General features: G+C 31.5%; 1 protein-coding gene across 1 annotated transcript in view; it reads left to right on the plus strand.

Annotated features, from left to right (window-relative positions):
* Positions 1–20,385, plus strand: part of LOC129948374 (uncharacterized) — a 52,075-nt gene extending 31,690 nt beyond the window's left edge. The window contains exons 2-3 of the mRNA XM_056059349.1: positions 19,475–19,747; positions 19,826–20,385. Coding sequence (XP_055915324.1) covers positions 19,475–19,747; positions 19,826–20,134 — 582 coding nt within the window. The 3' untranslated portion in view covers positions 20,135–20,385. The remainder of the gene's footprint in view (positions 1–19,474; positions 19,748–19,825) is intronic.
* The last annotated feature ends 1,851 nt before the right edge of the window (positions 20,386–22,236 follow it).

The following is a 22,236-nucleotide window of genomic DNA, read 5'->3' on the forward strand; positions in this document are numbered from 1 at the left end:
AAATTTACCATTTACTTTTATGTTTTGCTCTCTACTATTTAAATTTAAATCAAACAGCTTCAATTCGCAATTTTTAGCCCTAACCTCAAATGTACACTTGTAAGTCTAAAAAAAGAAAATAAATACATATGTACTTCTTTTTTAGGTATCTCTTTCTTCCTTTCTTCTTCCATGATGTCAAAACTATATTAATAGTAATCTCACATGGGTTACTCTTTCAAAAACTCGAAGGCCCATTATTAAATTTTTACTTTCGTAATAATGATAAAGTTGTTTAAATACCACCTTTTCATATATCTTTTCACACAATGGCATAGCATTCACTGGTCTAAATAAATTCTTCACATTTCACTGCGTTTACTATTGGTCTAATTGGTATTATCAAAGATTCTTTCCAGAAGTCAGGGAAGTTGCTTGTAAATCGGGAGGTATTAATTATTTTGCATAAGATAGAATTGAGAATTTCGAATTGATCTAAGTAGATACTTGGGAGCATAAACTGAAAATGGCGTTTGTTTTTCTTATCTTTGATAATCTTCCTTAAATCATTTAAACAAATATTTTTAAATTTGAACACAATTTAAACTTCATGTTAATTTTTAATGTAACTTACATGACTTTTGATCTATTAATTTCGACATGATTTTTTTAGTTTTATTTTTAAATAAATACTGAGACACTTTGTTTTATCTAAAAAAAAAAGGCTGGGATGTGGCCCACACTGATAACTTCCCATCTCGTCTGTCGATTTGTCTTTCTTAAAAGTTTTTAGGCTTTCGTGTTGGGTTAAAAAAGTTGTTAGTTGAACTATTCTTAAAAATTTTAAAATTACCAACAATATTTTTTAAACAAGGAAATAGTTTAGTTTAAAAATCTAGTTTTTTTATACCAATTGCTTAAATTTTTACAAATTGGATGAATGAAATTCATTTTTTTTTACACTTCAGAATTTTAGAAAGTAGTAAGCTTATAGCAAGCGTCAAACTACGTACGATCAGAGGCTCAACATAAGTGCATGTGTTAGTTGTTAGTAAAAAATAATACAAATATAGCCTAAAACACGCACAAAATACAAAACAAAATTAGCATTTAACTATTTCAGAACAAAAAATAAAATAAGAACGTTTACTACAGTGGAGCACTGGTTCTAAAAAATGATTTTAATCCCACCTTATTTAAATTTAAATCTATCGATGAACAGTTTAAGTTATATAAAATGCTCATTCGACTTAAAGCTTCATTCTTGCCATAGTTAGTTCTATGGAAGTCAATATGTATAAAATCAAACGTGCGCAGGTGATGAGTTCCGCCCCCGTAATTCAAATGTCCACAAGATAGCAAATAAGGTGCATCAATTTCACCATTAATGAGTTGATGAAAAAATACTAAGTCATTATTCATTTGAAGAAGTAGAATACGATGTTCATAGGGAGGCAGATCATAGGGATCTTCCCAAGGAAGACCTTTTAGAGCAAAGCGAATGAAATTATGTTGAATTGATTCAATACGTTTTCTATGAATTTCGTAAAAGGGAGTCCATACCTGCGAAGCATATTCAAGATGAGGACGAACATGGCAATTATACAAAGAAAGGGTAACATAGGGATCATTGAACTCATTTGCCCAGCGTTTTATAAAACCAAACATTGAACTTGCATTATTAACAATAAAATTAATGTGATGTGTAAACTCTAAGTTGAAACAGAAATGTACACCTAAATCTTTAAATGTGGAGACACGACAGAGTTTTTGCTATGTGATATACAGTAGTCAAATACGTTTGTGATTAGTTTTTTAGTGAAAGTTACAGTCTGGCATTTTAAAGAGTTGAGTAAAAGGCTATTTTTCCCACACCAAAATGTGAAACTATCAATGTCGGCTTGTAAAAGAATACGATCATGGGTGGACATTATTATTTTGAAAATCGTCAAATCGTCAGCAAAAATGAGAAGTTCACTTGAGCGTAGACATGACGATAGACAGGATGAACAAAAAAGAGACAAGATGGCTTCCCTGGGGAACACCAGATTGAGCAACAAAAGGTTCAGAATGACATTTTCTAAATTTTACCTCGTAGGATCTGTTTTCAAGGTATGACTTAATCCAAGCTAAGAAAAATGGTGGAAAACCAAGAGCCTTAAGTTTAAATAAAATAATTTCGTGGCTAAGTTGGTCAAAAGCTTTAGAAAAGTCAGTGTATACACAGTCAGCTTCATAACCTTGTTCTAAAGCGTTTGAACATATGTTTGAGAAAGTAAGGAGTTTAGTAACGGTTGATCTTTTTTTCACAAAACCATGTTGCTGTTCGCAAATGATATCTTTACTAAAATATGCTACGCTTTCACAAACAACTTGTTCAAATACTTTAGGAATGCAAGCATTTTTGCAAAGAAACTGTCAATTCGATTTTTCTAGAAAAAAAATATGCCGAATGTTTAAGATAATATTTCTTATAAGATAAAATAAGTTTGGAGCCATAATCTCAAGTTTTTGAAAAGATATTTGAGTCGAAATTCAATTTTTACCAACTTTGAGTAATGTTTTTTTGTTTTCTACCAAAATTAGACCGGATGTTGAAAACGTAATTTTTCGTTGCACAAAATTGTTTTGGAGATGAAATCATTGTTTATTCGTAAAATTTTCGAGGTAACAAACTTTTGATTGTTTTTTTTTTTAACTTCCCATAGGAAGTTATTGTAATGGGTCCGATTTGTCAAATTGAAAATTTTGACATTTCTCGACGTTTCAAGGTCCCTAGAGTCGAAATAAAAGATTTTTAGAAAGATGTCTGTGCGTGCGTGTGTACGTACGTTTGTACGTCCGTACGTTCGCGACGTTTTTTTCGTCGTCCATAGCTCAAGAACCAGAAGAGATATCGACTTCAAATAAATGTTGTTATACAGATAATAAAGCAGACAGATGCAGAAAGGGCTCTCAAGAAAATTGCGTGGGTGGTTTTTTTACCATAGCAGTTTGAAAAAAAGGTGAAAATTTTGGTTAACCTTAAATATCTTACGAACCAAAAACGCTAGAGACTTGAATTAAATTTTATATAATATATTGTAACGTGATATAAATCAATAAAACTGAAAAAAAAAAATTGTCACCTCCAAAATTTTATGACTGAAATATGATTTCATCTCTAAAACAATTTTTTGAATAATGGTTTTGACATCTGATAAAATTTTTAGAAAAATCTAATTGACAGTTTTTTTACAAAAAATAAAAAACTAAAAAAAAATGTATAAAAGTTGGTAAAAATTGATTTTCGACTCAAATATATTTTCAAAACTTTGAGATATTGGCTTTAATTTACTTTTATCATCTTGTTGTCAACATTCAATTAAAGTTTGAAAAAAATCTGTTTGACAGTTTTTGTTCAAAAAATTAAAAACCGAAAAAAAAAATAACAAAAGTTCGTAAGAAATGATTTTCGACTCAAATATCTTTTAAAACTTAATAGGTTCTAACTAATTTTTTCTTATAAGAAATATGTTTTCAACATTAGGACAAATTTTGAGAAAAATCGAATTGACAGTTTTTTTACAAAAAATAAAAACCTGAAAAAAATGTATAAAAGTTGGTAAAAATTGATTTTCGACTCAAATATCTCTTCAATAATTTTAAATATTGGCTTCAAACTAATTTTATCTTATAAGAAATATTGTTTTCAACATTTGGTAAAATTTTTAAAAAATTCGAATTGACAGTTTTTTTTACAAAAAATAAAACTCTAAAAAAAAAAAACAATACTAAAACTTGGTAAAAATTTACTTTCGGCTCAAATAGCTTTTCAAAAATTAAAAATATTGGCTTCAAACTTATTTTATTTCAGAGAAAATATTGTTTTCAATATTCAGTAATTTTTATATAAAAATCCAACAGTCCGTTTTTTTTCATAAAAAATAAAATCTACAAAAAACAGTGCGCAAATTTGTTAAAAATACATATAGACAAATTTTTAAGCAAGACAAATCGACAGACGGGATGGGAAGTTATCAGTGTGGGTCGCATCCCAGCCTCTTTTTTTGGATATGTTTCCAGAAGTATACTAATTTGGTATCACGGTACAATATGTTATATAAAATTTAGTTCAAGTCTCTAGCGTTATTGGTTCGTGGGATATTTAAGGTTAACCAGAATTTTCACCTTTTTTTTAAACCTGCTATGGTAACAAAAACACCAACGCAATTTTCTTGAGAGCACTTTCTGAATCTTTCTGCATTATTTTCTATATAACAAAATTTATTTGAAGTTGATATCTCTTCTGGTTTTTTAGTTATGCACGACGAAAAATTGTTGCGCGTGCTGTGTGGCTTGTTGCACCTTCTTCCTGAAACCACATGTGATGCAAGTCACGCTCTTACATTTTGGGTAAACAAAAGTTGGATCTCACGGTAGCGCTAACCATTCACAGTTACGTTACGATTCGCATCATCTTTAAAGAACTACGGTCCAATGATGCCACCAGCTCATAAACCGCACCAAACTGACCTTTTCTTTATGAATTGGTAGCTCTTACAATGCTTCTGGCTGATATTCACTCCATCGACAATTCTGCTTATTAACGTACCCATTGAGCCGCTTCAGTGGGTCGATTAAACTAACCAAAAAATGTAAGAAGTGCGCAATGAAGTTTCTTTAAGAGCACGCATTTTGATAATAAAATTCAATAATTTACAAACGTTTTTCGTTTGTAAGAAGGTTCATGGTTAAACCAAAGATGTTTGAAAGTGAAACAAAACACGAAAAGTGCGTCAGCTGTTTAAACCAGTGTTGCCAAACAAATAATAGCTTAAAAATCACCCTTTATAATCCTCTTGCATGTGGGTCTTAATCGAATTTAATACGAAATTACATTTTATCATTTCAATTTATATTTTATTTGAGTTGACTGCTTTTTTAAGAAAGATAATATGTGTATTTAATACCTACATATGATTTTATAACTCTTATAAAACCAATCTAATTTTAATTCTCTGTCCTAAGTTTACATCGTTGTAGAGTTGTAGAGAAGTTTGAATGATATTTATCAAATACTTTTCATTTTTGTTTGAGTCAACGTTTATTGTAAATAATGGCAGGAAGGTGTATCATCCACACTTCTTATAGCATTCACAAAGTGAAAATTTGCTCACACAAAAAGAAAATAAAAAAACTCAAAAACAAGCGATTTACGTCTTTGAAAATCAAATAAAGAATACATATCGATACAAACAATAAAACAAACAAAAAATGAAATTCAAAAATTTTCCCAGTCGCACCAAGAAAAAAGGAGGATGCAACTGATGTCACTAAAGTGATATAAATTTGGAATGGGTAATTTTAAAATTGGCCATCAGGTCAATGGCATCACCTTCGAATTTTCAACATGTGTACACTTTTATATACACAACCAACTTATTGTTTGCGCTGCAATAATTTTTATTTAAGTACAATAATTGGTAATGAATAAATTCAAAGCTTTTAAATTAGAGCATTGTTTAGTTGTCCGTTGGAATAATTTGTCTATTGCATTATTTAAACTAGTTATGCGGTTACAATAAATAATTTTGATATTTGATAAATGAAAAGCGAGACAAAATAATGTTATAACATAAAAAATGTATGATTTTTGAAGACAAAAAAAATTAACAAGTAGCCAATTTTCATCACAAAGAATTGCCTACTCTAGACCATGAGTTTTCTGTAAACCAAACGTATATTCAACAAATCTACCGTCATATTGAAGTCACTAAATATACTGGGACACAGTAGCTTAAAATATTAAATAAAATCAGGTAGGACAATAATCTTATCATATTTGCTCAAATTAAATCGTAGACTTTTGGGGTTTTAGATGGGTAAAATTAGTCATTTTATTCTTGATCTAGATCTGTAAAATCAATGTGTCTAACCAATTTCGACGGATGCTCTCTTTTTGCCTACAAGCTGTGATTTGGACACAAACTTGCATATGTATTAACTCCATATAAAAAAAATGTGGGGATAAATACTTGTGCAAGACGATGTGCATACTCACCACCTTTGAAAAATGGCGGACGTAGTCAGCTGTTCAGAGGCGTTCAAAGAAAATTCAAAATTGTGGATGAACAACTTCTTAGTACTCTCATTGTGTTCCTTTGGCAGTAATATTATTCGAATATGAAGTGAAAGTAATTACTCTTGTTAGGTGCCACAACAATGAAGATCTAGAAACAATTCCAAATTACGAATTTAGAGAAATATTAGTTTGTTATTTGAAGCCAGTTTTAAACATTTAGTAAGTAAAATAAATTAGGTGGTGCAACAGTCCAATGAGTATTAGGTCCTAGAAACATAAAACTCTGAAAGCACTACAACTATTATTTTGTTATTATTAGCTGCGTTTATGCGTTGACTTTTCGCTCAGACCGTTGAAAAATGCATAAGAACCCAGATTTGTTACAATTTTCAGAGTTAATCGACTTAATTTTATCGATGCGAGAGTTGCAGGAACATTGAAAAAAAGAGGCTGGGATGCGACCCACACTGATAACTTCCCATCCCGTCTGTCGATTTGTCTTGCTTAAAAGTTTGTCTTTATGTACTCGTATCATTTTTTACCAAATTTGCGTACTCTTTTTGTAGATTTTATTTTTTATATGAAAAAACGGACTGTTGGATTTTTATATTGAAATTACTGAATATCGAAAACAATATGTTCTGTGAAATAAAATAAGTTTCAAGCCAATATTTTTAAGTTTTGAAAAGCTATTTGAGCCGAAAGTAAATTTTTACCAAGTTTTAGTATTGTTTTTATTTTAGAATTTTATTTTTTGTAAAAAAAACTGTCAATTCGATTTTTTAAAAATTTTACCAACAATATTTCTTATGAGATAAAATTACTTTAAAGCCAATACTTAAAATTTTTAAAGAGATATTTGAGTCGAAAATCAATTTTTACCAACTTTTATACATTTTTTTTAGGTTTTTATTTTTTGTAAAAAAACTGTCAATTCGATTTTTTTTCAAACTTTAATTGAATGTTGACAGCAAGATTTTTTGAAAGATAAAAGTAAATAAAAGCCAATATCTCAAAGTTTTGAAAAGATATTTGAGTCGAAAATCAATTTTTACCAACTTTTATAAATTATTTTTTTTAGGTTTTTATTTTTTGTAAAAAACTATCAATTCGATTTTTTTCAAACTTTAATTGTATGTTGACAACAAGATTTTTTGAAAGATAAAAGATAATTAAAGCCAATATCTCAAAGTTTTGAAAAGATATTTGAGTCAAAAATCAATTTTTACCAACTTTTATAAATTATTTTTTTTAGGTTTTTAGTTTTTGTAAAAAAAACTATCAATTCGATTTTTTTCAAACTTTAATTGTATGTTGACAACAAGATTTTTTGAAAGATAAAAGATAATTAAAGCCAATATCTCAAAGTTTTGAAAAGATATTTGAGTCGAAAATCAATTTTTACCAACTTTTATAATTTTTTTTTTAGGTTTTTATTTTTTGTAAAAAAAACTGTCAATTCGATTTTTTTCAAACTTTAACTGAATGTTGACAACAAGATTTTTTGAAAGATAAAAGTAAATTAAAGACAATACCTCAAAGTTTTGAAAAGATATTCGAGTCGAAAATCAATTTTAACCAACTTTTATAAATTTTTTTTTTAGGTTTTTATTTTTTGTAAAAAAAACTGTCAATTCGATTTTTCTCAAAATTTTTCAGAATGTTGAAAACAATATTTCTTACAAGATAAAATAAAATTGAAGCCTTAATTTCAAGTTTTTGAAAAGATATTTGAATCGATATTCAATTTTTACGAACTTTGAGTAATGTTTTTTTTTAGATTTTTATTTTTTATAAAAAAACTGTCAATTAGATTTTTCTCAAAATTTTATCAGATGTCAAAAACATTATTCTTCGTTGCACAAAATTGTTTTAAAGATAAAATCATATTTCGGTCGTAAAATTTTGGAGGTAACAAATTTTTTTTTTCAGTTTTATTGATTTTAAAAAAAAACCGTTATATTGATTTTTTTCAAAAAATATACCTGTTTGGTATCACGTTACAATCTATTATATAAAATTTAATTCAAGTCTCTAGCGCTTTTGGTTCGTAAGATATTTAGGGTTAACCAAAATTTTCACCATTTTTTCAAACTGCTATAGTAAAAAAACCACCCACGCAATTTTCTTCAGAGCCCTTTCTGCATCTTTCTGCCTTATTATCTGTATAACAAAATTTATTTGAAGTCGATATCTCTTCTGGTTCTTGAGCTATGGACAACGAAAAAAACGTCGCGAACGTACGGACGTACGGACGTACGGACGTACAAACGTACGTACACACGCACGCACAGACATCTTTCTAAAAATCTTTTATTTCGACTCTAGGGACCTTGAAACGTCGAGAAATGTCAAAATTTTCAATTTGACAAATCGGACCCATTACAATAACTTCCTATGGGAAGTTAACGAGAGTTACAGAATGTAAACATGGATCATGAAAATAAAACAACGCAGGAACATTAAAAAAATTGTATTGCTTTTAAAGGCTTAATTACATAAGCCGAAAAGTACTTTTGTACAAATGTTAAAATATTTGTATTCTCGCTAGGTCAGTGGTTTTGTGAAAAGAATATACGAATTTGTTCTTCAACCAAAATTTAAGTCTTATGCATTATTTTTATAAGTTTTCCAGTTCTAACTATTTATTTATTTATTTATTTTTATCAGTAACAAATTAAAATATATTACAAATAATTCATTTAAGAGCAATAGCAGCTAGACTATTGGCTCATACTCTAACTATTTATATCTTATCGTTCAGTTACATAGCGACAAGGAAAAATCTGTGAGGGAAAGTTCTTAATAAAGTTTTGTGGCTTATTCATAGATGTTTGCTTAACTTTGTAGGCTATTCATAAATGAATGTTAATCAAAGTTAAAGGCTAAGCCTGAATAACTATAAAAATAGAAAATTCTGTGTTCAAATAATTAATACCGCAGCCAAATTTCATGATTAATTTTGTTGGTGTATAAAAAAGCTGAAAAAGTAATACATGACAAACAAATGTTACGTTAACACTTTGTGCCAGAAAATATCGATTGATACCGCAATTGCAGAAGATATGGATATTTTATATAAATATTCTTAAATTGTAGAACTTTATTATTTCCGCCTTTTATAATTCAATATTAAATATTTCAATGCAGTATATTATAGATAATAAAGTAGTTAAGTTATTAGTTAAGGTTTTACTATTGAAATAAACATATCATACATTTTTATTAAAGACATGTACTCATATATATACAAATAAAGTCTAATCTAAGAAACCTTAACCTTGTTACACTCTTTCTGAACACATCTTTTCCTGTTTTAGTTGTTAATGCCATCTATCTGTAACTCAGAGAAAGAGAAAGGAAAACAAATTTACCACGAACGTTTACCTAAATTTATTGACAAACGAAAATTGTTTGCTAAAATTAATTTGTGAACACGTTTTTAAGTAAAAGTGTTAAATTAAAAAATTAAATATTGAAGAAATTGTTTTTATTTCTAATTCGACGAGAAATGTCAAATGTCTCAATATCTCAACTGAAGTTTTTCACTCTACTCTCCGAGGTAAAAACATGTATGTATATACCGATTCGAATTCAAAACGCTATAAAAATGAGAGTAAGAGGTTTCGAAGGGACGGAGACGAGGAAATTTGACTGTCTCGATGTGTTTTTTTTTTGGCGTACGCTTTGTCACAGTAAAAACCGTTTTTTTATATAAAGCTGTTCACAAAAATAGCAGTACATGGCAAAGTACTGGATCTATAATACGTAATAAGTAAGAAAAACTGTAATAAGTTATATGAAAGTATATAAATAATGTTAGCTTACTATTAGTACTTTCTTGCATAACCATTGTTTTTTATGACTGCATCTACGTGGCATCGAGTCCACTAAAACCTGACACCTCTCGACTGGTATGGCGTTGCACGAATCACGCACTGCTTCCCACAATTCTTTCGAATTCCCATGTTTTGCTTTATGAACTGCGTTCCTTACATACCTCCACAAATTTTCGATGGGGTTAAGGTCTGGGGACTTAGCGGGCCACTCCATAACGAATAGCTTCTTCTGCGCGAACCATGATTTTGCCTTTTTTTACGTGTGCTTTTGGTCATTGTCTTGTTGGTTACCCAAACCAACGGCATTTCTTCTTCAACATAGGGTAACATAACCTCCTCGAGATTTTCCACTTGCGTTTGCCGTTTATTTTGTTATTTTAAGGCGTTACCGATTATTTTTGCTGAACAGCCTAGGATGTCTAGAATATTTTTGTACGCGTTTTCCTCCAAACGCAGTTTTCTAATAAGTTTTCGAATTTTTTCGGTGTAGTATTTTGACAGTTTCATTGTTTATTATTGAGCTAATGTTTATTTATTTTGAGTATGCTAGACAAATACTTAAAACTTTTAATAGTAAAGTATTTACTTACCGAAAAACAAAAACAAAATTAAATTTTAACACTTAAAGTATAAAATCAAAGGCAGTGCTATTTTTATGAACTCTCTATATTCAAAAGGTTTGAAATAATGTGTGTTCACCGGGAAAAGTAGAGTATAACGTCAAGCTAAAAGTCTCTAATATGGAAATGAAAGACCGTTAGATGCCATATCCATCATGTTATTTTTTTAAGAATTTTCGTTATTGAAATATTCACAATCTAATAAAGTATGTCCTGCTATTCTTAACATACACCTGTATGTGTTCTTATTTGGGCGTTTTCAAATGGTTTCAATTGAGAACGCTAGCATTTGACACCTGTCAAACTCAGCTGTAATTTAAAGCATCCTTATACCAGTTAAATGTTTTCAAATTGCGATAATGAATCGCTTACAAATCGAAAAGTCCTTTTAAAATATTAAAACTTACTACAAAAGTTTTAAGTTGAGAGTACATACAGATATGGACATTAAAATAGAAACACCAAACAGAGTTTTAAAAATCCATTTTTTTATTGACTTAAAAACGATTTTTTTTTTTTCATTTTTAGTCTTCATTTTCTTATTTTTTTCTTTCAAACTAAAATTACCCATTATTTGTAGTAAAATTATAACATAAAGTATTTTAAATTCATAATTGTATAAAAAAGGAGCAAATTTTGTGGACATTAAAATAGATACAAAGATTTAAAAAAAAACTAAATTAAATGCAAAGCTATTCTGGATTTAAAAACTAGCTTAGCTTTGATTACAGTGTGACATCTGTTGGTCATTGAGTCAATTAATCGTCGGCATTGAAATTTTGTACCACTCCTGTTGAACCATCCTCCACAGTTCGACTTTATTTTTTGTTAAATGTTTCCGAACCTCACATTTTAAATCTCTTCCAAATTGTTCTCTGGGATTTTAGTCAGGGAATCAGAATAGCCACTCCAATACGCTGATTTGTTGGTCCTAAAAATACTTTTGAGCACATTTAGATGTGTGCTTAGGGTCGTTGTCCTGCTGTAGAACACATTTGAGAGGCAGTTTCTCGTCCGCATAAGGCAGCGTCGTATTCTTCATGATATTCACCTTCATATTTTTATCCATTTTTCCCTCAATCAAATGTATTGGTATGTATACCAAGAAAATCAACCCCAAAGTATGGTACTACCGCCACAACTCTTGACCTATTTCTGAATGTATTTTGGATTCAGTTCTTTTAAATTAAGCCTTCTAACGGTTTGTCTGCCATCACTTCCGAACAAATTTATATTTGTTTCGTTCATCCACAAAAAATTGAACCTCCTTGTGGCCCACTCCAATCAAAATGATCGTGGGCGAATTTAAACCGCGTTGTTAAATTTAGATCGCTAGAAAGGGCACCATTCTTGCGATCCTTCTGAGCAAGTTAGCTTCAACAAGTCTTTTACGAACACTTCTGGAAGTTATTAAAAGCTGTACTTTGTTTTTTATTTCCCTTAAAGCCTTGTAAGGATCTTTTTTTGAGGCGCAAATTATCTTTCAGTCTTCTCTTGGGGTTGTTTTGCTTGGTTTTTCTGTCTGTTTTTTTTTTTTTTGATCTCAGCGGTCAAATTGCTTTTGCAATCAACTTGAAAGATCTGCTCATTGTTCTGGCTATTTCCCTCAAAGATTTTCCCTCACTTTTTAGAACTAAAATGATAGCTTTCTCTTCAAGGGAGCAATGCTTACCGCGACCCATATTTTACTTAGAATTAATCGTAATATTATTAAAATAATTTGAATTTATTTCCTAAAGTGAAGATAATGTTTTATAAAAATAAATAAAAATATTTAAAACTAATATTTTTGATACTAGTTAAATATTAAGCTCTGTGTTCCAATGCAATTCTATTTTAATGTCCACCAAAAACACAATCTTGCCTAAGGAACGGTTCATCTCCAAACAATCAACAAGCAAATAAAAACCATATTATTTTGCATAAGAAAGTCGTAACTTTTTTGATAACGGTTAATGCATGTTGTTGTTTTAATTTGGGTTTACTCTTAGCAACTGTCTATGCCTATTTTAATGTTCATGCCTGTAGCATACTATATTTTCTTGAGAATGTAAACGATTAGAAATGTTCTGCACAAGTTGCTTAAAAGGGTTTTTTATCAAACAAATTATTAAGTATATAAATTTGCATGCCTTCAAAATGTCTGAAACGAGATTTTGACATATAACTCAGCTCTTGCACAGTTCTTCGTATCTTACTTACTGACGTTAATTCACAATTTCCGAAGAAATTTCTTTTGCAAAAAGAACACTTACCTAGTAGCGTTTTCAGTTTTCAAAAATGTACAACATAAATAAACCGTTTAAACCCAGTCACATAAAACGACTGTTAAAACTCGGAGGTAGCTGCATAATACTTAAAAGTTACCTCTCTTTGGTCCTATTTTTGTAACACATTGGACCATCTAGTAATTTCTTTTTAAATCATATTATTATTTTCACACTGACAGCCGGTTCAGGCTCGAAATCTTGACAGAAAATCAGTATCCTACTAGCTATCGTTCTCAACTCTAGCTTATAGTCAAAGATCTTGGATTATTCGCTTAGAAGGTCCAATTGAGTCAGCAATAGGAGGTGAACGAGCACACCACCATCTTCGGTGTTTGGCCTTCAGAGCACCTTATAAAATCATAATACATGGACAAAACTTAGTTTTGTTTATTCATTCCATTTTCATCTACTTTTTACAATTGCATTTCAAAACTTGAAAAATTGAAGACATACAAATATACAAAAGTTGTTAACTTAGAAATATAACCAAAATACAAAAATTATCGAAAGAAAAAAATTGTATACATTAGGAAAAATCTTACCAAACATCAAACAATGGTATGTTGATAGAAGTTTTTATCTTAAGACTCAATAAATGCCTGAGAATTGAGTCATTAAATTAATTGTCATTAATTTTAAATTATTACCTCTCATTTGTACCTACATAAATACTTTGTTATCTTTATTTTATGTGTTAAACAACGAATGTATACACTTATTTGAGCAAGCAAACTGCATACAAAATAAAAGATAAATAATTAAGTAACATTTTTGCGTTGTAAAATTATAAGTTTAATGAAAATCATTAAAAATCAACGTATCAATTAATAAGATCTTTAATAATGTGTTTATATAGTGTGTGATATTGACTTATGTTTTTCAATTATTTTTATTTTGTTTTCTAAGTTTAATTATTTTAAAAAAAAATGTCTTCGTAATCAAGGTTGAAAATTCAATCAAATCAGTTGGCCAGTTCTCTTATCGTTACTAACTAAATCGTTTTTTGGTTTTGTGATTGGTAATCAACAAAACCATTGAACTCAAATAAATACAAATATAAAATGTATTTTAAGAATAATAATTATCATTTGAAAAATATCCAAAAGGCGATTTCTAAACCAAGTTAATTTAAAGATTCACTTAATCTCCAACACATTTCTAATACTTCTGTGAATTATGCACGACCATCAACTTGGATTGAGAAACTCGATAAGAGTATAACTGAAAATTAAGTGAGTTGTGTTCTACAAAGTCTTAAAGATGGTAAGGCCACTGGATCAAATGGTATACCGATGGAGTTCTTTAAAAATAGCACGATTTTGTTTTAAATCAAATTAACAGAAGCGCTTAAAGTTAACGCTCAAATTTGGAACGTTCCCCGATCACTTTTTTGAATCCAATGCCAATCCAAAAGAAGGGTGATGTAGAATACCCTAGAAATTATAGAGGAATATCGTTTCCTGCTGTTCGAAAGCCTTCAAAATATTCACATTCGTTCCTTACGAAAGACTGAACAGTTGGGTGCGAGATGAAAACAAGCTTACTAAATTTCAAAGTAGTTTTCTTAGAGGTTATTCCACACTGGATAACATCTTTGTGCTTCCTTCACTTACGCAGTGGAAACTCGATCAAAATAAAAAAAACTGTACGCCTTTTTTGATTTCATAGCAGCTTTTGATTCCATAAATAGAAACGCTTTACTATACAAGCTATTTAATCTAGGAGTGTCAAATAATTTTGTCAACATTATTAAGAAACTATACCAAACACCATAGCATACATTTATAATGGAAAAGTAAAATCAGAGAGGATTGAAGTGAACCAAGGATTAAGACAAGGCTGTAATCCAAGCTCCTTGACATTTGCACTTTTTCTAGTTGATTGTGGAGTGAAGCTTGCTAACAAACGGATCAAATTGATCATTTATGCCTATAACATTGTCATTCTTGCGGAGTCACCAACTGCTCTACAGTTGATGATCAATAAACTGGAAGAATATTGCCAAGTATGGAATCTAGAAGTTAATCCGGAAAAATCAAAAGTCCCGATTTTTAAAAATGCATCTAGCAGAACGGCGAGAGTCGAGCAATAGAAATATGGCAGAAAAACTTTAGACGTAGTTAAGTCTTATATTTATTTAGGAACGGAGTTAACTTTCAATTTAAGATTAGAAAAACATCTCAAAAGCAAACTTAATATGGCTTAATCGGCAATGTGTGCAAATTGAAAAAGAATCTATAATAACAAGCTAATAGCGACTGACTTAAAATGTAGAGTGTTTAATACTATTGCCCGCTATCCTGTTTTATGGTGCGCAAGTATTGGGAGTACAGAAGTATGAGCTAGTTCAAAGCCTATTATGCTTTTTCTAAGGAAAATATTCTTTCTGTTGATAAACGCCCTAAAATATAATATGTATTATTTGGAAACTGGTCTTCTGTCACTGTTTATTTTAACCCTGAAGCTGAATGTTGACTACATTGTGATAGTACAAAATATGGGATAGCATAGGCTACCGAGAAAGATAATGGAGTAGGCGATTCAAATCTGGTTGTAAAAGATTGGAATTTGTTAGCCGCGGACAGTGGCTTGACCCTGAATTGGACCAAGTAATATCCGTCACTGATGAGAATGAAAGGTATGCTCATATTGAAAAAGGTCGCTCATTAATGCATTAACGGAAAACCAATATTCTTAACTCGAAACTTGAGGAATTCCAGGCAGGTTTTCGAAGTGGTTATTCCACGAGTGATAACATTTTTATCTTAAGAAGCATTGCAGGCACTTTTCTAGAACAAAAAAAAGAAGTTATACGTATTATTCGTTTAATTTTGAGGAGCCTTCGTCACAATCGATAGAAGAGCGTTGTCTTACAAACTATATAATGCCGGAATGACATCAAAGTTTGGCAGAGTCCACGAAAATCTTTATGATGGAAATCACGCTACAGTTTGGAACTCTGATGAAATGTCGGAATGGTTCGAAACCTCAATAGGAGTAAAGCGAGAATGGCCCCTAAACCCAAATCTTTTTGCTTTGTTTATCGTAGATCTTATTGACAGTTAACCTGGTGGAATAGAGTTTGCGGGAATGGCGATCAGAGCTCTCTTATTTGCTGATGATGTTGTGCTTTTTGCATATTCACCTGAAACATTGCAATAATGATCAATCGGCTTAGTGAATACTCCAGGTTGTGGAATTTGACGGTCAATTTAAGCAAATCCAATGTGATGGTCTTTAAAAAGGGGTCTGGCAGAATGTCCAGGAATGAGCAGTGGTACTTAAACAGTGAACCGATCGAAGTTGTGAGAGCCTACAAATATCTTGGTGTTATTATAACCAGCAATCTAAACATGGAAAATCAGTTAATAGTTAAACTTATAAAAGCTTAAAGTGCTATTAGCGCGACATGGAAGAAATGCTTCGGAAACAACTTAATTTCACAAGGTTTTCATCGCAGTTGCGGAATCCTTGATTTCAGCGCTGGTGTCGTTGTCTGCATTAAAAGCGGTGCCTAGGTAGACAAAGTCCTTAACTACCTCAAAGTTAAAGCTGTCCATGGTGACGTTTTGTCCAAGACGTCGTCGTTCAGTGTCCTTTTTTGATGACAGCATATACTTGGTCTTGCCCTCATTGACCACTAAACCCATCTTCTTCGCTTCCGTCGCAATGCTCAAAAACGCTCCACTGACATCACGCTTTGATCTTCCAACTATGTCAATATCATCTGCGTATCCCAGTAATTGGATAGACCTTTGGAAGATTGTGCCTCTAGTGTTGACGGTTGAGTTTTGCACAATTCTTTCCAGAACGATGTTGAAGAAGTCGCATGACAGTGCATCGCCTTGTCTAAAACCTTTTTTGACATCAAATGCATCGGTGTGATCTTTTCCGACCTTGATAGAGCAGCGTGCATTCTCCATCGTCATTCTGCACAAACGGATAAGTTTGACAGGGATGCCAAAACTAGACATTGCTCGGTAGAGCTCTTCCCTATAGATGCCGTCATACGCGGCTTTAAAATCGATAAAGAGATGGTGGGTATCGATTTGAAGCTCCTGGGTTTTTTCCAAGATCTGCCGTAGTGTATATATTTGGTCGATAGTGGACTTTCCTGGTCTGAAGCCACGCTGATAAGGACCAATCAGGTTGTTGACGAATGGCTTCAGACGTTCACATAATACGGCAGAGAGGATCTTATACGCAATGTTAAGGAGACTGATGCCTCTGTAGTTGGCGCAGTTTAGAGGGTCTCTTTTCTTATGTATCGGGCACACTATGCTGAGATTCCACTCATCGGGCATGCTTTCTTCCGACCATATTTTGCAGATGAGTTGGTGTATGCTCCCTACCAAGTCATCGCCTGCTGCTTTGAATAGTTCGGCAGCGATGCCGTCAGCTCCAGCAGCTTTGTTTGACTTAAGTTAAGATATAGCTATCTTCACTTCGTCAAGGTCGGGTAGGCGGAATTGTTGATCTGCGTCGCCGAGGTTGAGTGGTTCTATCTCCCTTACAGCGGAATTCGGTTCGTCATCGCCGTTATATAATTTGGAGAAGTGATCTTTCCATATTCTCAGCATGGACTGCGGAATCCTTGGGGTTTTGAAAAATATGAAACTGTTGAGAAGTTGCTGAGATTTTATATAAAAAGATTTTTCCAGCTACCGATCAACACACCGAACTACATGATAAACATCGAAACTGGATTGTCACCCCTGTTTATCAAAACACTTAAGTTACATGTTGACTATATATTGAAAGTGCTTAATCTGCCAAGTGGAATATTGCCAAAAGTAATGGCATTGTATACGATCTAGAAGAAGGGACTTCGGTATGAAAAACTAATGGACCTTTAACCTGAATTTAAGCCATCAGATAAATGACAAAAAAGTAGTAAAAGATGCCCTCTATGACTTAGTATCTAAAGTTAATGAAAAATATAGGGTTGACTGTATCAACATGGTGACGTCTTCAGTTCATAGATCAACCTACAGCATACTGAACCATAACCTGTGTTAAAAAAAAATTATTTTCGGGCTGAAAAATGAGAAGAGAATCAGTAAGACTTAACTTCATACCACATCCCGAAGACTTGACAGTTTTTTGCACTCTGTTTAACCTAGCAGTAAGAAAAGATATTATTCATTTCATTGGAATATGTCTTATCCTGAAAGATGTAAGAAGAAATTTTCTTGGAACTGAACTGCGAAGAAGAGGTTACCCGCCTCGATAGGTATTACATAAAGGCAATCTCTTATAGAAAACAAATTTTGATCGAAGAGTTTTAAGAAACAAAAATCATAAACACAAAGATATATATATATGTATGGTATTTTTAATGTAAAAAAAAATATTTTCACAAAGAGCGTGTTTAATCTCAACGACGGAAACTATTTCACCAGCGAATATAACAATTCTGTCATTGGATCCTGATCACACTAAACTTTAAGCCCCATCGTAACTAGATTATCGATCTTTGCACCCTCTGTAATCAGCATGCGAAAGAATATGTTTTACACTTCTTGGCGTTTGCTTTCTGCAAGTTGAAGAGGTTATGAATGGTACGAACTGGACGCGTATTTATGAATTCTACAAAGAAGCAATAAAATACAGAGGCCGAATCATCGATAAACATTTTTGATTCAATCCAATAACAGGCATAAGCATCCGTTCACCGAATAAATTTTTGTTTTGATTTGACTAATCTAAAAGTCCTTTAAAAATGTTTTTAATTATACTGAATCCTCCCAAATTTTGTTCTAATTTCGATTAAATTGATTTAACTATTCTTAAAGTCTTAAAAATATGTTTAGACTTAACTGAAAGTTCCTAACATTAAAAAAAAATAATTTCGTCTATTTCGATTAAACTAATCTAAAAGTATTTTTTCCATTACAATTTGTTACTTATAGTCATTTGAAATGAAACTTAAACAAAAATAATAATAATTATTATGTTTTAATATGTTAAATTACTTAATTAAAATATATAAATAAAAATGCCCATCAAGCAGACTACAGTCCTTGTCATGTATTTAACATTTATTCAGAAGTTATAACAATGTACATATCAAAATTGTTAACAAAGAATAAAGAATATCTATCTTAATATCTATAATTTCTAATATAATCTAAATCCATGTGGTATCACAACGGACTAAACATTGGACTAAGAGCGTTTACCTTAGTTCCAGCAGCTACCTACACCTAACCTTACCTACCTTATTCTTTTAATGAATGCTTATTGTTCGCCCACAAATTTATCTGTTTATTCTTGTGATACTGCAGGTTCAAGGATTAAGGGAACTCGCTTCACAATTAGGTATACATTAGTAAGAAAAGAGTCATAGTTTCTCTAGCCTCTAATTAGGAAATTCCACATTTTTAAATAAATAATTTAATTTTATTTGATAAAGTTAAATTTGACTACACATTAAAAAATAGCTGCATAATTGTTGCACATACGCCACAATGCTAGCCTATTTATAATTCTGTTTTTCTTAAAATACACGCACATAAAGAATATAAAGTAAATATTTGCGTTCAGTGGATTTTGATGGATTATCTTGTTTTTGAATTTATTCTTGTATTTTGGAGCATATGAGTCCCATCCATTCGAATAGATGTTAATTTTATTTAATTTATTGTTCTTTTTTTGGCAAACAGAATCTTAATGTTAACATATAATTTGACCTTGTTTCAGGATGTCGAAACTGGAGAAGTAGAATACATCTTTGCTGAACGTGAACCTCCCATCCAACCTCAAACTATTGAAGTTGATGCGGAGACAGGAGAGCCAGAGTGTTCTAAAATAGCAGTTCGCTACTTGAAAAGAAAATCCTTTCAAATTCCAAAAGAATACTTGAAAACTCCCTCAGATGATGATGATTTTGATGAACCCTCCTGCTCAAAGAAGATTGCTGCATACAATCCATTCGATAAGGAGGCTTTCATTAGGATGGACTGTGTAAATAAGGTAAATAATATATTATACAAGAAAATAAGTTAGACAAAATAAAAATTAAATTCTGTTTTATTTCTTTTTTGCGTCTAGGACATCGTTCTTGGATTCACAAAATCAAGCTACCTGCTGTTCTTAGTACCATCAGTGTTCTGCTTCACAAAGATAACAGCTATCTGCATTTTAGCTTGCGAATTACTCCTGCATTATTTGGCGCATTATAAAAATCGCAATAATCTAAACTCAAATATTTTCTATCGAAGTCCTTTACATTTGCTTACGTCGCAATTTTGTCGTGAGTGTTGTGCAGAGAATGAAATGGATTCAATAAGAAAACTCCATAAGATCAGCTCGTCGAGATTAAATTTAAGCTTCAAAGATATGACAAAAATTATTGGATAGTTATGGAATTATGCAAATACTATATTATGTAGTTTTTCTTTTTTGGTTTTTGTGTTTTAGTTTCTTCTTTTTCTTATTCTTCTGTGAAAATATTTCTTACGATTAATTTTAGTGTTTGTTTGTTCAAAAATAAACTTAACAATATTTATTTTTTAGATCATTTATACATATTATATATTTGTATTAAGTTTTATTAATAAAAAAATATGAATAAATATACTTATTAATAAGAACCAAGGAAAGAAAAGGAATTGAATTGAGTTTTTTTTTTGTCTTGGATATCGGAATTTGTCAACTTTTATATTATTTCTGAGTAAAATATGTGTGTTAGCTACCAAGAAATATCTCCTAGTGAAAAAAATATTTTAGAATGATGCGTCCTAAAAACAAATAAATATCATACTCGTAACATTTCATCAGTTTTCGTATGGAACTGAGTATCAAATATGAAAACCGGGTGGATAAAATTACTCATGGTACTTTGGGAAGAAAAATTAATCCAACATTAGTTGATTTTTTTTCAAAGTGGTACTAGTTTTGCACTAATCCATCGATCCACCGGTTAAGACAAAACGTTACTATTGATGGCAGTAAACTTCGTCTTTATCTTATATAAAACATTAAATTTACCCTGGAAAATCACTATTGATTCAGTTCGATGGCAAAATGACTAAGGCATCCTTAATGATAGAACTCTTGGTCTGGATGGCTAAAATAAACGAGATAGTAGAGTATGGAAAGACATTTTTCCTAGACAGCAACACAGGCCTCGATAAGAAAATAGTTATTGATGACTAAACCGTGAAAGAGCTAAAGGCCAAAAGGGCAATACGTCTTATATATGTAGGGTGATTTTTTAGCTATTATCTTTTTGGCAACACTGGTTTAAATTGCTGCCGCACTTTTCGAGTTTTTTTTCACTCTCAAACATCTCCAGTTTGTTCTATAATCACAAACGAACAACGCTTGCAAATTATTGAATTTATTATTAAAATGCGTGCTCTGTAAAGAAAGTTCATCGCGCGCTTCTTCAATTTTATGGTCAGTTTAATCGACCCACGAAATTTACATTTTTGGGCATAAAACCACCAACACGCTTACGTAGAGTGCGAACTGAAGAAAATATCGCAGCTGTATTGGCCACTGTTAATAATAACCATCAAATATCAATTCGTCGCAGCGCCGCGCTCCATTCGCAGCAATTGGGCCTCTGTTAATCAATAACTTGGAAAATTTTGCTGAAGGATTTAGGTGTGATGCCTTTCAAAATACAGCTGGTACAAGAATTGAAGCCGAACGACCTACTGCAACGTACAATTTTTGGGGAATGGGCTCTTGGAAAATTGGACGAAGATCCACTTTTCTACCAAAAAATTGTGTTCAGCGACGAAGCTCATTTTAGGTACGGTTTGGTGCGGTTCGTGGGTTGGTGGCATTATTGGACCGTACTTCTTCTTCTCTAACTGTGAATGGTGAACGCTACGGTAAGATGATAACCAACTTTTTTTTAGCCCAAAAATGCAAGAGCTTGGCTTACATGACATGTGGTTTCAACAATGAACAATGGACTTATTCAGAGTCGAGTTCGGTGAACATTTCATTTCACGCCTTAAGACTATTTTGTGTGGGGCGATGTTAAAGATCATGTCTATACAGAGAAGCCCGCTTCGATTGACGCATCGGAAGACAACATTGAAGAATTTATCCGTGAGATACCGGGCGAAATGTTGGAAAGTGTATGCCAAAATTGGACTAAGCGGATGGACCATTTGATACGAAGTCAAGGTCAACATTTGCATGAAATAATCTCCAAACATTAAATTATATAAACCATACTATCGATTCAAATAAAGATTTCATGCATTTATCTGAATTGAATGTGTGTTTTTTTTTTAACTTTTCTATAGCTTTTAAAAAATCAACCTATACAATGTAACAACTGGAAAACACGATCTTTCAGTGATGGAAGAAGAAAGCTATCGACATAGACACTTAACCAAACTATTTAAAGCCATACAGATTTAAGCCCAGTAAGTTTTAACAAAGATCCCTACTAGGGAGGAATAGTTGGAAAGAAGGATCATAAAAACAAATAATTTATT

This window comes from Eupeodes corollae, chromosome 2 (assembly GCF_945859685.1).
Source record: "Eupeodes corollae chromosome 2, idEupCoro1.1, whole genome shotgun sequence".
Classification (NCBI taxonomy): Eukaryota; Metazoa; Arthropoda; class Insecta; order Diptera; family Syrphidae; genus Eupeodes; species Eupeodes corollae.